The following is a 16,032-nucleotide window of genomic DNA, read 5'->3' as shown; positions in this document are numbered from 1 at the left end:
CCACGACTTCGGCGATGTCATCTACAAAATAGCTTCCAATACTCTACTCAGCAAATTGGATGCAGTTTATCACAGTGCCATCCGTTTTGTTACTAAAGCACCTTATACCACCCACCACTGCGACCTATATGCTCTAGTCGGCTGGCCCTCGCTACATGTTCGTCGTCAGACCCACTGGCTCCAGGTCATCTACAAGGCTATGCTAGGTAAAGCGCCGCCTTATCTCAGTTCACTGGTCACGATGGCAACACCCACCCGTAGCACGCGCTCCAGCAGGTGTATCTCACTGATCATCCCTAAAGCCAAAACCTCATTTGGCCGCCTTTCCTTCCAGTTCTCTGCTGCCTGCGACTGGAACGAATTGCAAAAATCTCTGAAGTTGGAGACCTTTATCTCCCTCAACAACTTTAAACATCTGCTATCTGAGCAGCTAACCGATCGCTGCAGCTGTACATAGTCCATCGGTATATAGCCCACCCAATTTACCTACCTCATCCCCATACTGTTTTTATTTTATTTACTTTTCTGCTCTTTTGCACACCAGTATCTCTACTTGCACATGATCATCTGATGATTTATCACTCCAGTGTTAATCTGCTAAATTGTAATTATTCGCTCCTATGGCCTATTTATTGCCTACCTCCTCATGCCTTTTGCACACATTGTATATAGATTCTCTTTTTTTCCCCCTACTATGTTATTGACTTGTTTATTGTTTACTCCATGTGTAACTCTGTGTTGTTGTCTGTTCACACTGCTATGCTCTATCTTGGCCAGGTCGCAGTTGTAAATGAGAACTTGTTCTCAACTAGCCTATCTGGTTAAATAAAGGTGAAATAAAAAATAAAAATAGTTACAGTATAGTTTAACAAGGAATGCATCCAGAACTAGGAAATAGAAGTTTGGCTAAGCAGGTTAGCCACCCTCAAGTCAGTAGCTAGGAGGGTCCTGGACAAAGACCACGTCTGGACTGGGGCATGAAAATGGCTGGTCCTGTTAAGACCGGACCCAACCGGAGTGGGCGGAATCCAAAACCTCCCCAGTACCATCACGCTAGGAAACAACAGAGGCTATGCTCCGTCCACTACTTAGTGACCCAGATCCACCTCCCTTAGCCCTCCCCACCCCTGATCCTGCACAGCAGCAAGCCAGCCAGCCTCAGTCCAGACCCCACAGACCCTCCGAACCGGACCCTCCAAACCGCCTTCACCCCTCCAAGAACCACCAGGGCCACCAGGTAGTCAGTGGGGAGGCACGGCAAGACCTGTGAACAACCAAGAACCTACTTAACAACACAAACGACCCGCTAGAAGCCCTCGTCCTAATCTGTAATTAAATTATCAGACCTGGACCCCCCAATAACCCATCATCATGACCCTCACAACACACTCCGAACAGAAGCCCTCGTCCTAATCTGTAATTAAATTATCAGACCTGGACCCCCCAATAACCCATCATCATGACCCTCACAACACACTCCGAACAGAAGTACTTTCCTCAGACGGCTGTTCATGGTTGCCTCCCCACTAGGGAATCCATCTACAGACGGCACAAGCTACGTACAGAGAACTGCCCCTACGTTGGCGCTCGCACTGAAGACACCCACCAGCTGTTTGGGAGTGCTCCGTGGACAGGTGGGTGTGGGCCCTTTTTGCTCCCTCTGTCTTCCAGCGTCCAGCCTTATCGCCACACCGCTCCTCCTCCAACACCGGCCCAGACTGATGAACATACCCTCCATCACCCCCACCCTCTGATCCCTCTCCATTAATTTCCCCCTTTCTCCGATTACACTTATCCCTCTCACCAGAATCAGGAACCAGTCATCACCACACCAGAGGAAGGACCAAAGATCTAGACTTATGTGAGAAAGCCACAGTGGGGGTACCATCACTTCCAGTTGTGTCTGCTCGCTCCTCAGGTTGTCCTTCCTCCCCTCTACAGATCCATCACCAGACCCAGTCACAGCAACAGGACACCGGCAGAGACACGGAAAAGAGGGACCAAGCGAGCAGACCACAGGGGAGTGCCACAATAGTCTAGGACTCCCTTGGGTGTCTGCTTGCTCCCCAGGTTGTCCTTCCTCCCCTCTGCAGATCCAGTCCCAGCACCAAACGAGGCATGGAGGAGGGACAAAATATCTTCAGCCGAGCAGCCCACAGGGAAGTACCACCATTGACCTCTGGGTCTAAGGCTCCATTGTGTGTCTACTCGCTCCTCAGATTTTCCTTCTTCCCCTCTACAGATCCCGACCCAGCACCAGCCCCAGTTCCTGGTTACCGGTCCTGTTTTCCCCAGTCCCAGCACCACCCCCTTATATCCAACCCAGCCCAAACACCAACCCAGGTTTTCCCGGTCCCAGTCACAGCCCTAACACCAGCAACAACCCTGGACACAGCACCGACCAACCACAACTACTACATCCATCCAGCAACTGCCAGCCCAGTCCCCACCACTTCCCCTCCCACAGCACAAAGACACTAACACACCGTACTAACACACCGTCATCCACTCCCACAGACTGACTGACTGATTAACTAATTGATGGACTGATTATTGCTACCTGTTTTTTTATTGAATGCATTTGTTTTTTTGATTTTTTTTAATAACATTATTATTTAAACATTATAACAGTGGTACCTATCCCAACATTGGGATATGCATAGACACTTGAGGAACTCATACGCTTGTGTAAGCCTCATTAAAGCTACAAAAGCGTCAGTACTCAATTGTGTTGACAATACTGAATGACATTTATTCTCACGGGTCGACGAAAATAACAATCTGAATGCCACACGCCTACTAAGCCATGCCTCCAGTCTTCTGATCTGACCCGGTGGGTAATAGCCAGGGATGGGTTTAAATTACAAATTACAACTATAAATTACCCTAAAGACAATGTATCAAAATAAAAAGAAGATAACGGTTACAGAAACATCTTACTTGCTATGACTGTGATATGTTGTTTATCTACCTTGAATGCACTGTCACTCTGGATAAGAGCATTTGCTATATCAGGGTTTCTGCTAAATCCTGGGGCCCCCCTGGGTGCATGTTTTGTTTTTTGCCCTAGCACTACACAGCCGATTCAAATAACCAACTCATCATCAAGCTTTGATTATTTGAATCAGCTGTGTAGTGGTAGGGCAAAAACCAAAATGTGCACCCAGGTGAGGACCCCAGGACCGAATTTGGGAAACCCTGTGCTAAATGGCCAAAATATATATGTGAAAATGAGCAAATGCAAAGCACACTGGGTATTGTCATTAGCCTTGTTTCGGAGCGGAACTCATTCGGATTTTACATTGGCATGCTTTGCAATTGTTTATTTTTACATATACATTTATATTTAGTTAATTTAGCAGACACTCTTATCAACACCATAGTCCGATCAGACTCCTAATACCAATTTAGGGTGAAAAGGGGCCACAAAATTGTGAACCACTATAGCGAAATGGTATAGAATTTTGAAAATACAAATTACAGCTTTCAAAACTATCTTGTCACAAAATACATTGGAGTGTAGTTCAGCCCAGTGTAATACAAAATACTCAGACGTAATTCAAATATGAATTTTAAATAAATGTAACAGAAATACTGCCCATCTGAGCATAGCTCAATAACCCAACTAAGTGACCCAAGTGCTGGGTCAAAAATAACCTGACATGTGTTCCGCCCACTATTTACCCAGTGCTGGGTTGCTTTTTAAACCAGCATTCTTTAGAGTGCAGGAGTCACGAGAGCCATTATGAGTTGCTTAATGGTTGGTTTGGTTCATTGTCCAGGAAATGTCACGTTGTGAGCGTGGAATCTGAGTTCTCAGGTCTCGTGTTTAAATGACGTTTTCAGAGCTCTCCCCACATCCCATTGGAACTGCTAGGGTGTGATAATATGCTGAGGGAGGCAGAGAACATCTATTTAGGTCTCCCTTGAGAAACCCTGTATTTTTTACCGTATGTTACCCTTGAGAGACAAAGAAGGCTGTGTGTCGGTCACACCCACAATGCAACCAATATCCAATATAGTTGCTAATATAACATGGTCTGTTTTTCCATCGGAAAAGAACTAGGACTTGGAAATTTGATCACATTTAGCTTGCTACAGGAATCTAGACTTATCAGCTTACTTTTACCAGAAGACAATACTTTGAGTCCAAAGTCGATAATACTGTACTTGGATGGAAAGAAACATCCATGGGGCAGAATACACAGTAAAACAAATCCATGTGAATTGATTCCCGCTTCTCAAAGTCCAAACAAATATATCTGTCTAAACCTTTTGAACCTAAGCTCTCCTGTACTATAACCTGGAGTCACAAAAGCGATAAACAGGAGCTGTATGTTTCCATGAGAAGCTGTATGTTTCCATGAGAAGCTGTATGTTTCCATGAGAAGCTGTATGTTTCCATGAGAAGCTGTATGTTTCCATGAGAAGCTGTATGTTTCCATGAGAAGCTGTATGTTTCCATGAGATGGACAGGGGGGCAGAGGGAGGAGGGACAGAGCAAGGAGAGGGGAGGACATGTCCAACGCTACAGAGGGGGCCAGTGGCGTGGGGACTGGCAGGCGGGGCTATTCTGGGCTGTGGCCTTTCTGGGGCCTGTATGTGTCCACAGGGGCGGGGACAAGGGTTGGAGAATACTGGAGGATGGGAGGGAGGGGATAGTGTGGATCATGCCATGAGAAGTGTCACGTCACCACAGACCCTTACCCTGCCTCCAGCCCCACCCTGGCCCCTTATCACCCCACCCAGGCACAGGACCCTTCTTGAGGCAGGCAGGCAGGCTGGGGCTCTGGGCAAATAGCATTCCTGGCTGTCCCAGCTCCCTCCTACAAGCGAAGGTCGTGGCTATTTTCAACCCCCACCCTGGCCCTTTCCACTGTGTGGACTCTATGTGCAACCGAAAGGCTATAACTGGGACTGGGGAGCACGTTCTCTACAGGCTCTCTTGTTAAGCAAAGGGATATCATATCACAACAAGCTTGCAGCGCTACTATCAACAGAGACCAACCAATAGCTAATGTGTGACTCCTACTGTGTCTGTGCTCAGTGTGTCAGTGATTTGAAAGTCAGTGTGTCTTATTGCAGTTTCCCGGGTTTTATGAGAAGAGGAAGGACAAAAACACTAAGCCAAGTGGGGAACGGAAAGACTAGGAGACCGTTAGGAAGCATGGGCAGGATTTGACATTTTGGTATTTTAAACAGACGCTCTTATCCGGAGCGACTTACAGTCATTATTACAGACATGTAGAGACATGTAGAAAGCTGACAGTTTGACTTACAGGAAGAGGAGGATGCCAGTGTTGGCCATGGCATAAGCCAGTCCCAGGATTCCACTGCCCATGATAGCATTCCCCAGGTTGAACACAGACATGCCGAAAGACGTCTTTCCCTCAAACTGATCAAAACAAATAGAACAATCTCAGATTCAGTTCATTCAATAATAATGTATAGCTGAAAAGTTCAGATTTCCTTACATTTCAAAACTCATGTTCTTATCAAGTGCAATGTGACAAGCCGAATGTGTCATTAGCATAGTGTCTGCTTCCCAAATGGCACCCCATTGACACCCTATTCTCTACCCAGCTAGCACATAGTTTTCTGATAACCATATGTTTCTTAGAGCTTGGTGTGAGTGTGGTTGTCCTATGGTTATTTTACATACAACCTTTCAAGAACGTTCTGGGAATGGTACAGGATAGTTGCTTGGCTTTGTAAAATTCTCAGCACATTTAAGGAACTTTACAAAAATAACGTTATTGATCTTGGTATTTCATTACTTTAACAGAACTATTACTAAACGTTCAAACATGGTTAGATTTAATTACATTTGGGTAATGTTCTAGGAACGTTCTCCAACTGGTTTGACATTGGGAATATTCTCTAATAGTTCAGAGAACGTTAAGAAACAACATTCTCCTTGTGGGAATTTCAGTACATCAGCATAACGTTTTCTGCAGGTTTACTCATGGCTCTATCTAAAGTTATGTTCTCAGAACATTAAGAACCCTTTCCATGGGGCGGGGTGGCAGGTAGCCTCGTGGTTAGAGTGTTGGACTCGTAACTGAAAGGTTACGAGATCGAATCCCCGAGCTGACAAGGTAGAAATCTGGTGTTCTGCCCCTGAACAAGGCAGTTAACCCAGTGTTCCTAGGCCGTCATTGAAAATAAGAATTTGTTCTTAACTGACGTGCCTAGTTAAATAAAGGTTAAATAAAAATAAAAAAACAAGAAAACATTAGTAATGTACAAATAACGTTCTAAGAATGTTATTGAAAAAAATATATATTCTGTTCTCAGCTTCAACAAAACTATCTATCCTTGATCTTGTGAGTTCAGGTATGTTAGCCTCGCCCACTAATTGGCCACACCTAATGTTAATTAATGCTTGTTTCCTTTGACATGGGGTCTGTTTGAATAGACTAAAATGAACAGTTTTGTACAAGTGATAAAAAAAATATGGTATGCTAGTTCCATCCTGGTGGTACAGTGGACTAATTCCATGGATAGATAACAGAATATAGGTTTGAATCTTACTGATGCCGTGCCACAAGAAAAAAAATTGTGATTGCATGACTAATGATTAATTTCCATGTGTCCTATCTGTGTTTGGAGTTCAAGAATGTTGAAATCATTTTCTGTTTTACTGGTCAGGAAACGTATTGCTTCGTTCCCAGAACCAAAGGGAAACCAAAAAGTTATGTTCCCACAACTTCCAAGGAACCAAATGTGCTAGCTGGGTAAACTCTTAGAAAAAAGGGTTCCAAAAGGGTTCTTCGTCTGTCCCCATTGGAGAACCCTTTTGGGTTCAGGTAGAACCCTTTTGGTTTCCATGTACAACCCTCTGTAGAAAGGGTACTACATGGAACCAAAAAGGGTTCTTCAAAGGGTTATCCTATGGGCACAGACGAATTTAAAGAGTAATTGTCATGTAAAAAAATAAATAATAATAATCGAAAACCAGATGTTTTAGGCTTAGTTTTAGTGAAACACGTCAATTCTAGTCTTCATTTTGACAGTTTGTTGCAAAAGTGATATATTTGGTATTTTAGTAGTTAATCTAGCTCTTTTTTGGCCCTAGCGCATTGGTATTCAACTCTTGCCCCAAGAGGTCCGGAGTCTGCTGGTTTTCTGTTCTACCTGATAATTAATTGCACCCACCTGGTGTCCCAGGTCTAAATCAGTCCCTGATTAGAGGGAAACAATGAAAAAAAGCAGTGCAACTGCCTTTGAGGTCCTGAGTTGAGTTTGAGGGCCCTAGCGGTTCAACTCTACCATTGAAATCACCTTGAGAAGGTGCCTCTACATCATCCCAAGGGAGGAATTCGGTATGAAATACACTCCCTTCTAGATATGCTGGGCGGTACCACTGTAGGCTCATTACACCACCTCAGGGCTTACTATAAAAGCCGGTGACAGTGCTCCTCATTTGGCAATGGTCTTGGTAAGTGGAGTGTGGCCAATATACTGTACATGATTCTTCCTTGACTAGACCCACTGACGTTAAACTAAATTAAAAAGGCAGAAAGGCACATTTCTGCATATGTTTTTTTGCTTCCAGTTTCATGCACATCTATGTGCTTTAACAAAGACAAAAAGACATGTAGGCTATGAGCGACATCCATCATAACAAGAAATAGATGACAAATGTGGCCATGTCAACTTGTCATACGGGCTCGACATAGGGAATAGGGTGCCATTTGGGAAACAGCCCAGTGAGTAATGTTTCAGTTGTGGCGATAGTGAAGTCAGTCACACTAACATCTGTGAAGCGCATGGGCTTCTTCCCATCTTCGTTGGGCAAAAACTCCTCACTCTCCAGGATGCCATCGGGATCATCAAACCTGGGCGAAACAGAAAAGGACATTACAATCGATAGTCACTAAAACGAGGGACTCAAGCTACACAGATAGAAGGGAGTTTCATGTCAAAACAGTGGCAACGTGCTTCACTTAAAGGATTGTTTGTGTGGTAATGATGCTACATAGTCAGTGAGCCTACTAGATAGAGATTGTGTCTGTGTGACTGTGTATCTGAAGTATAAACATACCTGGCATTTTGAGTACCATTTCTGTGTGGCAAACAAAGGATCCAAGGGCGACGATGGGACAAAAACAGGGCAAACATGCACTTAGGATATCAGTTATATTGTCTGTTCAGACGTCATTCACGGCGTATACACACTTCATCCTCATTGCTGATGTCATACACTTATTAGCAAGGAGGACTGGGCGAGCGAAACACAATTTGCATGGCGGAAATAGAAACCGGGTTTTGTCTGTAAAATGGTGTCTGTATTAGAGGGTAAGTTACCCGCTTTTGGATAGAATCATGTGGATGAATATCAGGGTTGAAATTAGAATTTCAGTTTATTTCCAGAATTGATTGAATTGAAAAGGAATTGACCCCAAACCCTGATGAATACAGGCTCCTGTATTTTAGAAAAACACAGATGACATTTACAGACTGTTAAATGGGCTTTGGTTTCCATACTGGCAGGTAAATGATGACAACACATGACACGTTCACAGTTTAACACAACACAGCACAAAACCCATTACTCTCTCCAGTCTATTGGGCTGGGCACAACAGCGGGCTAAATGTCACCGCCCTTATGCAATAATAATATCGAAGCATCAGTTCAAAAACAATTGGAATGAAATTCATTGTATTGTATTGTATTGTTTCTGTGGTTTAGAGGCACAAAGACAATCAGGTGAGTGTATAGAACTTTTCAGATGCTTATCGGACAGATATGCACAGCCTTGATTCTGATTAGTTGTGGTTGTTGAACAATACAATTATGTGATAATAATGTATAGGTACAGCAAAAAGAATCTCACGTGTCTAATTCCTCTGGCATGGTCTTCATAGGCACATACTTGTCATCTCCTAGGTTGTGACCTTTCCCATTGGGCGAGCATCCCAAGATGCTCATCTCTGATTGGGCCGGCTCCATACTCTAGTCAGCAGTTATCCCAGAAGTCTGTTTGGCTCGTGTGGTGTGTGTACACTGGGTGTGGTCCTCTCAGTCAGCTCCCTCAGATACTGTATCTAGAGGAGAGAGACAGAACGTATTTCATTGACACAGATCCCATAGCTACTCTTCTGTTTATCTTCTTGTGTTTCTACTGGATACGACCATTTGGGGACACTTGAGTGTGTTAATACTGCATTTCTGTAAATACATCCAACTGAATTCCACAATACACCTGAACAGCGAGTCTCTCTCTCTCTGCTAATGACTATCTGGCTACTCTTATTTACACAGTAAACCTTTCACTTCAACACCCAAGATATGACCTGTTTCAAACATTTCCTGCATACATTGGCTGTGTTTACACAGGAAGCCCATTTCTGAGCTGCCCTTACAAATATAGCTTTAAGGTATGATGGTACTTCCATGAACCTATATAATACCATGGTATTGCATCATTTATACCATGGTATAGATGTGGATCATGGAAATACCATGGCTTTAACCTGCATTCTACATTCTTTTTTAATGTATTTTTAATTTAACCTTTATTTAACTAGGCAAGTCAGTTCAGAACAAATTATTATTTACAATGACGGCCTGCCCCAGCCAAACCCTAACCCGGACGACGCTGGGCTAATTGTGCACCGCCCTACGGGACTCCCAATCACGGCCGGTTGTGATACAGCCTGGAATCAAACCAGGGTCTGTAGTGACACCTCTAGCACTGAGATGCAGTGCCTTAGACCGCTGGGCCACTCGGTAGCCCATGGTAACGTGCAACTATGATAAATGGTACCAAAAAAATATTATATGGTACCATCTTTATTAATTGTGGCTTACTATGGTACAATGGCAGTATAATGCATTAGATAAATAAACCCACCAAGGTCAAAAGAGGTTGGTTGGTATTATACTGATGCATTTATATACCAGTATAGGCACGTTTCTGATAAGAGGCATTAGGCTGCCACTAGTTGTCTGTAACATCAATGAAAAAGAGAATAGTTGCTGTCAAAAAAGGGGTAATACTGTATTAATAGTATTGTTTTTTGCTCATGTTTGGGTTCCCTGAATTGCCAACCAGAAGTGTGTGAGAATGTGAAATATACAGTATGGTAGCCTAACCTTTGCAAGCCTATGCTTTTCCACGGATTTAAGTCTTTTGGTTTTTGTCCTCAGATGGAAGGAATAAATAGTATGAATTTTCTTATCAAAATAATGTGCAGAACACATTACAGACATTACATAATCGTTTTTGACCCCGTTTCACACTGGCTATTTTGGCACTGTGTTTATGGGACTAACCCTGAAAAGTCAGTGCTAACCCTGCTCTGGAGCAGAGCCAGCTAGCCCTGGGCTAAGGATGGTGCTAGCTTACTTTAGAATGTGTAAGTATGAACACTCGTTTAGGAGGCACTTAGCCCTGGACTAATGTGCAGTGTGAACACGCCTAAGGAGTCATTTGAACGAGAGAGACAACTGAAAACTGAAGAGAGAAGCACCAGATAAAACGATTATTTTAAACCTTTTCTTCACAGTGAGCGAGTTATAAAGCATAGGATATGAAACACCAAGTTAAGCAGAGTGATAATATATTATTGTAATTTTTTTAATGATGTTTTGATAGTTTAACTCATTTATAAGAGTCCGTTACTCAACACAAATGCTTTCACTCAACACAAATGCTTTATTTGTAAATGAGTGTTGGAGTATGCCCCTGGCTATCCGAAAAAAATATATTTAAAAAATATGGTGCCATCTGGTTTGCTTAATATAAAGACTTTGAAATGGTTTATACTTTTACTATTACTTTTGATACTTAAGTATATTTTAGCAATTTGTTTACTTTTGATATTTGAGTATATTTAAACCCAAATACTTTTAGACTTTTACTCAAGTAGTATTTTACTGGATGACTTTCACTTTTACTTGAGTCATTTTCTATTAAGGTATCTTTACTTTTACTCAAGTATGACAATGGTGTACTTTTCCCACCACTGCCTACGCTTTGCCATTGCAGAGCGAGAAGTCAATGTTGCATTATGTGACCATTATGTGACCAGTATAGTACCATATACTATGTTTTTGGTCACTTTACCTGAAAAATAGTGGGACACAGACAATCATGATAATACATTGGAAACAACTACCATGCTTTCATGTTTCACTACATGCTGCTAGTACAAAACCATGGTATTTTTTTCATTGTACTATCAAGGTACATTTTTGTAAGGGTGATCACGAGGTTCAAACCAAACCATCTGTTGAACAGTTAATCAAATGACAACCCGGGCTATTTACATTGACCCCCTTTATTATTTATGTATTTATTTTACTTTATTTTTTGACTGTCTTGCACACTCCAACACACACACACACACACACACACACACACACACACACACACACACACACACACACACACACACACACACACACACACACACACACACACACACACACACACATTACATACACTCACACACATAAAACACACACACACACACATACATGCATATTGATGCTATTGATGCACACACACATATAAACGCTTTCACACTCTTCACATATACTGCTGCTACTATGTTTATTATACTGAACAAAAATATGAATGTAAAGTGTTGGTCCCATGTTTCATGAGCTGAAATAAAAGACCCCAGAAATGTTCCATACGCACAAAAAGCTTATTACTCTCAAATCATTTTGTGCACAAATTTGTTCACATCTCTGTGAGCATCTCTGTTAGTGAGCATTTCTCCTTTGCCAAGATAATCCATCCACCTGGCAGGTGTGGCATATCAAGAAGCTGATTAAACAGCATGATCATTATACATGTGCACGTTGCGCTGGAGACAATAAAAGGTCACTCTAAAATGTGCAGTTTTGTCACATAACACAATGCCATAGACGTCTCGGGTTTTGAGCAAGTGTGCAATTGGCATGCTGACCGCAAGAATGTCCACCAGAGCTGTTGCCAGATAATTTAATGTTCATTTCTCTACCATAAGCCACCTCCAACATCTTTTTAGAGAATTTGGCATTATGTCCAACCGGCTTTACAACCGCAGGTCACATGTAACACTCCAGCCCAGGACCTCCACATCCAGCTTCTTCACCTGCGGGATGGTCTGAGATGAGCCACCCGGACAGCTGATGTAATTGTGGGTTTGCACATCCAAAGTATTTCTGCACAAACTGTCACAAACCATCTCAAGGAAGCTTATCTGCGTGCTCGTCGTCCTCACCAGGGTCTTGACCTGATTGCAGTTTGGCGTCGTAACCAACTTCAGTGGGCAAATCCTCACCTTCGATGGCCACTGGCACGCTGGAGAAGTGTGCTCTTCACAGATGAATCCCAGTTTCAACTGTACCAGGCAGATGGCAGACAGTGTGTATGCCGTTCTGTGGGTGAGCGGTTTGCTGATATCAATGTTGTGAACAGAGAGCCCCATGGTGGCGGTGGGGTTATGGTATGGGCAGGCATAAGCTACGGACAACGAACACCACTGAATTTTATCGATGGCCATTTGAATGCACAGAGATACCGTGACGAGATCCTTAGGCCCATTGTCGTGCCATTCATCCGCCGCCATCACCTCATGTTTCAGCATGATAATGCAAGGCCCAATGTTGCAAGGATCTGTACACAATTCCTGGAAGCTGAAGATGTCCCAGTTTTTCTATGGCCTGCACAATCACCAGACATGTCACCCATTGAGCATGTTTGGGATATTCTGGATCGACGTGTACGACAGCGTGTACCAGGTCCCTCCAATATCCAGCAACTTTGCACAGCCATTGAAGAAGAGTGGGACAACATTCCAAAGGCCACAATCAACAGCCTGATCAACTAGATGCGAAGGAGATGTGTCGCGCTCCATGAGGCAAATGGTGATCACACCAGATACTGACTGGTTTTCTGATCCACACCCCTACCTTTTTAAAAAGTTATCTGTGACCAACAGATGCATATCTGTATTCCCAGTTATGTGAAATCCATAGATTCGGGCCTAATTTATTTATTTCAATTGATTGATTTCCTAATATGAACTGTAACTCAGTAAAATCGTTCAAATGGTTGCATGTTGCGTGTATATTTTTGATCAGTGGTATATATCCTGATTGCTTAGTCACTTTTACCCCTACCTACACCTCAACTACCTCGTACCCCTGCACATTGACTCGGTACTAGTACTCCCTGTATATAGCCTTGTTATTGTTATTTTATTGTGCTACTATTTCCTTTTTTATTCAGCAAATATTTGTCTTACTTAACTCTGCATTGTTGGGAATGGGCTCTTAAGTAAGCATTTCATGGTAAAGTCTGCACCTGTTGTATTCGGCGCATGTGACCAATAACAAATATTTAATTATGTGCGGGAGTTAACTTTTCTACGATGATGGTGTAGTTACTCCCCACTGGGTTGCATGACCTCAGTGACACCGATTTAACCCCATTTCCAATTTCCTCTGTGAGATCAGAGGCCCCGGAGGAGTCCGTTCCACAGACAATGGGCTGTTGTCGTTATCTAGCTGCTTCCTGGGAGAAGACAGCAGCCCCATTGTGTCACCACAACAAGTGTCACCCTGCCCGGCAGAGCATCTTTAGCCGCAGCTCTCCACACAGCTGGTAATGGATCACCCAACACCACTCCAGTTTTAAAGTGAACATTACAATATGTGATTAACATAAGGAAACCTAGCCACAGTGAGGTTCATTGGAGACCTTGAATGTCTCTCAGCGGCTTCGAAATGAGGGACATGCGAGTAAAGGTTCAAATGTAACATCACTCATTAATTCGAATCTGAAAGGTTGCAAAAGATCAATCTTTCATGTTTCCTCTCTGCCTTGGTGGGGTGCAGTGCTGCCTGGCAGGAGCTGGATCAAGCAGTGAGGAGATAGATCCAGGATTTATTCTATCAAAGGTTATTAAAGATCAGATGAGTCAGCAGAAGGCCAGCTGTATATGTTATACCTGTGTCTATTTAGGCCCCGTTTTATATCCATGGCCTTGGCTGATGATCTAGGACACTGGCAGACCACACTTTTTGGAAGACGTGACATGGTCAGTTCAGGGTCAAAGAAAAGACGACACCCAATTTCCACTAGACAGATAAACACAGACAAAGAGCGAGACACACAGAGAATACACATGGACTGTACCTATCCCCTTGTGGGTGAGAAGTAGTCTATGGAATGTGTAGTGCTAAGATCTCCCTCAATAATAGCATATTGCTTCTGCTGAGTTGCTAGGCCACTTTAGTGTCCCTGGGGACAGAAATAACATTATAGTTGAGTTCAAGTTCAAGATATATTATCCCACTACATCAAATACACTCTAATTACCAAAGTATCCTCATCTTTCATTTTGAGCATGGGAATATTAAAGCAATGTTTATTATCCGACCTGTCACTGTCTGAATTTGTTCCAGAACGTTTCACGGTATCTCAGGCTTCTGTAGACTCTCTCATACTGCTGTCTCTCTTGCTCTGCACCTTTAGCCCCCAGTCTCTGTATGGCCACTGTGTGCATTTCCTGTCTCTATACTTTATTTGGCTCATTTTCTCTTCTCATTCACTTCCTCGATGCTCTCTGGCTACAGATGCGGTTCTCATTGTCAGGCCCAATGTAAATATTTGAATACGTATGGAGTTTATTTCCCAACGTAAACACTGTATTAAATGAAAATTATATGATTGGATAGGGGTGTTACGTCAGGAAGATCCCAGTACATGCATTTATTACCGTTGCACTAATGGAGTAGCGTCCACTCTTTACAACCGTAATCATTGACTATGGCTTATAAAAGCAACACGTTCCTTTCTCTGTGACTCATTGTTAGTAAGTACATCGTAATTGATTTTCTGAATCATACAAGCGTTTGCCATAGGCTTTTCTGAATCAATTTCAATCACGTTGTCCCATTGGATTTGGTGAATTGTTCCCAGAAAGCTCTGCACTCTGGAGAATATGAACGCACATGGAATCATTATGTGTGTGTATTTATAGAGCAGCTGGCTGTACAACCTGTCTATGTCCTTTACTTGTAGTCCTCTTGTTACTGAGATGGGTCCAACGGTAAGACGTCTCACAGAATCCACTTGTTAGAAGAGTCCACTTCCATTTTTACACAGTCAGACACACACACATCTTTCAATGTTCGTGTATTTATCTTGGGTTGTTATAACCCCTTATTTACTCTGTACTGTATGTGTCACTGTGCCCGCCCTACCCAACCCAATCCAACACACAGACCAGGAGTGTATTTACTAGGAACCAAACCGAAGCAAACAGCTGAAACGTGAAGGGACTAACTTAAACTTGTCTAATAAGCCATTTTTTGTTGTTGTACTTTTTACCCCTTTTTCTCCCCAATTTCGTGATATCCAATTGGTAGTTGCAGTCTTGTCCCATCGCTGCAACTCCAATACGGACTCGGGAGAGGCGAAGGTCGAGAGCCATGCATCCTCCGAAACACAACCCTGCCAAGCCACACTGCTTCTTGACACACTGCTCGCTTAACCCGGAAGCCAGCCGCACCAAAGTTTCAGAGGAAACAGCGTACAACTGGCGACACGAGTCAGCGTGCATGCACTCGGCCGGTCAGTTGCTAGAGCACGGTGGCACAAAGACATCCCGGCCGGCCAAACCCTCCCCTAACCCGGACGACGCTGGGCCAATTGTGCGTCGCCTTATGGGTCTCCCGGTCACGGCCGGCTGCAACACAGTCTGGGATCGAACTCGAGTCTGTAGTGATGCCTCTAGCACTACGTAGCAGTGCCTTAGACCACTGCGCCACTTGGGAGGCCCCAGACATGCTTGTTTTAGTTGCAAAACGTTTTCTGTTGGAAGATGTTTTACTAGTATTCTACAATGGCATCCCTGAGTTTACTCCTGTTAAGCAGGGGGGAATGAAGGTGAGTGGGGACCATTAGTGGCCGTGGGTAGCTTCTGTTTTTACCCCAAAGTCAACATAGTTAATCAGACAGTATTGACCTGCTCTGGTGACTTGTAAAACACTTTCACCGGCTCTGGTGACACACAGAGCCACAT

The 16,032-nt window shown here is 43.4% G+C and overlaps 1 protein-coding gene across 4 annotated transcripts in view; it reads right to left on the bottom strand.

The window, feature by feature from the left end:
• The window catches only part of LOC139535474 (sodium-coupled neutral amino acid transporter 3-like), a 102,885-nt gene that overhangs the window by 29,234 nt on the left and 57,619 nt on the right, over positions 1 to 16,032 (bottom strand). For 2 of the 4 annotated variants that reach the window (XM_071334899.1, XM_071334898.1), the window contains exons 2-5: positions 8,841 to 9,051; positions 8,048 to 8,068; positions 7,760 to 7,841; positions 5,280 to 5,395 (exon numbers count right to left, since the gene is read on the bottom strand). In XM_071334899.1, the coding sequence (XP_071191000.1) occupies positions 5,280 to 5,395; positions 7,760 to 7,841; positions 8,048 to 8,068; positions 8,841 to 8,956 (335 nt within the window). In that variant the 5' untranslated portion in view covers positions 8,957 to 9,051. The remainder of the gene's footprint in view (positions 1 to 5,279; positions 5,396 to 7,759; positions 7,842 to 8,047; positions 8,069 to 8,840; positions 9,052 to 16,032) is intronic. The other 2 variants (XM_071334901.1, XM_071334902.1) reach the window with 2 other exon arrangements.

Source organism: Salvelinus alpinus, chromosome 12 (genome assembly GCF_045679555.1).
Source record: "Salvelinus alpinus chromosome 12, SLU_Salpinus.1, whole genome shotgun sequence".
Classification (NCBI taxonomy): Eukaryota; Metazoa; Chordata; class Actinopteri; order Salmoniformes; family Salmonidae; genus Salvelinus; species Salvelinus alpinus.
This window is presented reverse-complemented; position numbering and strand designations above follow the sequence as displayed.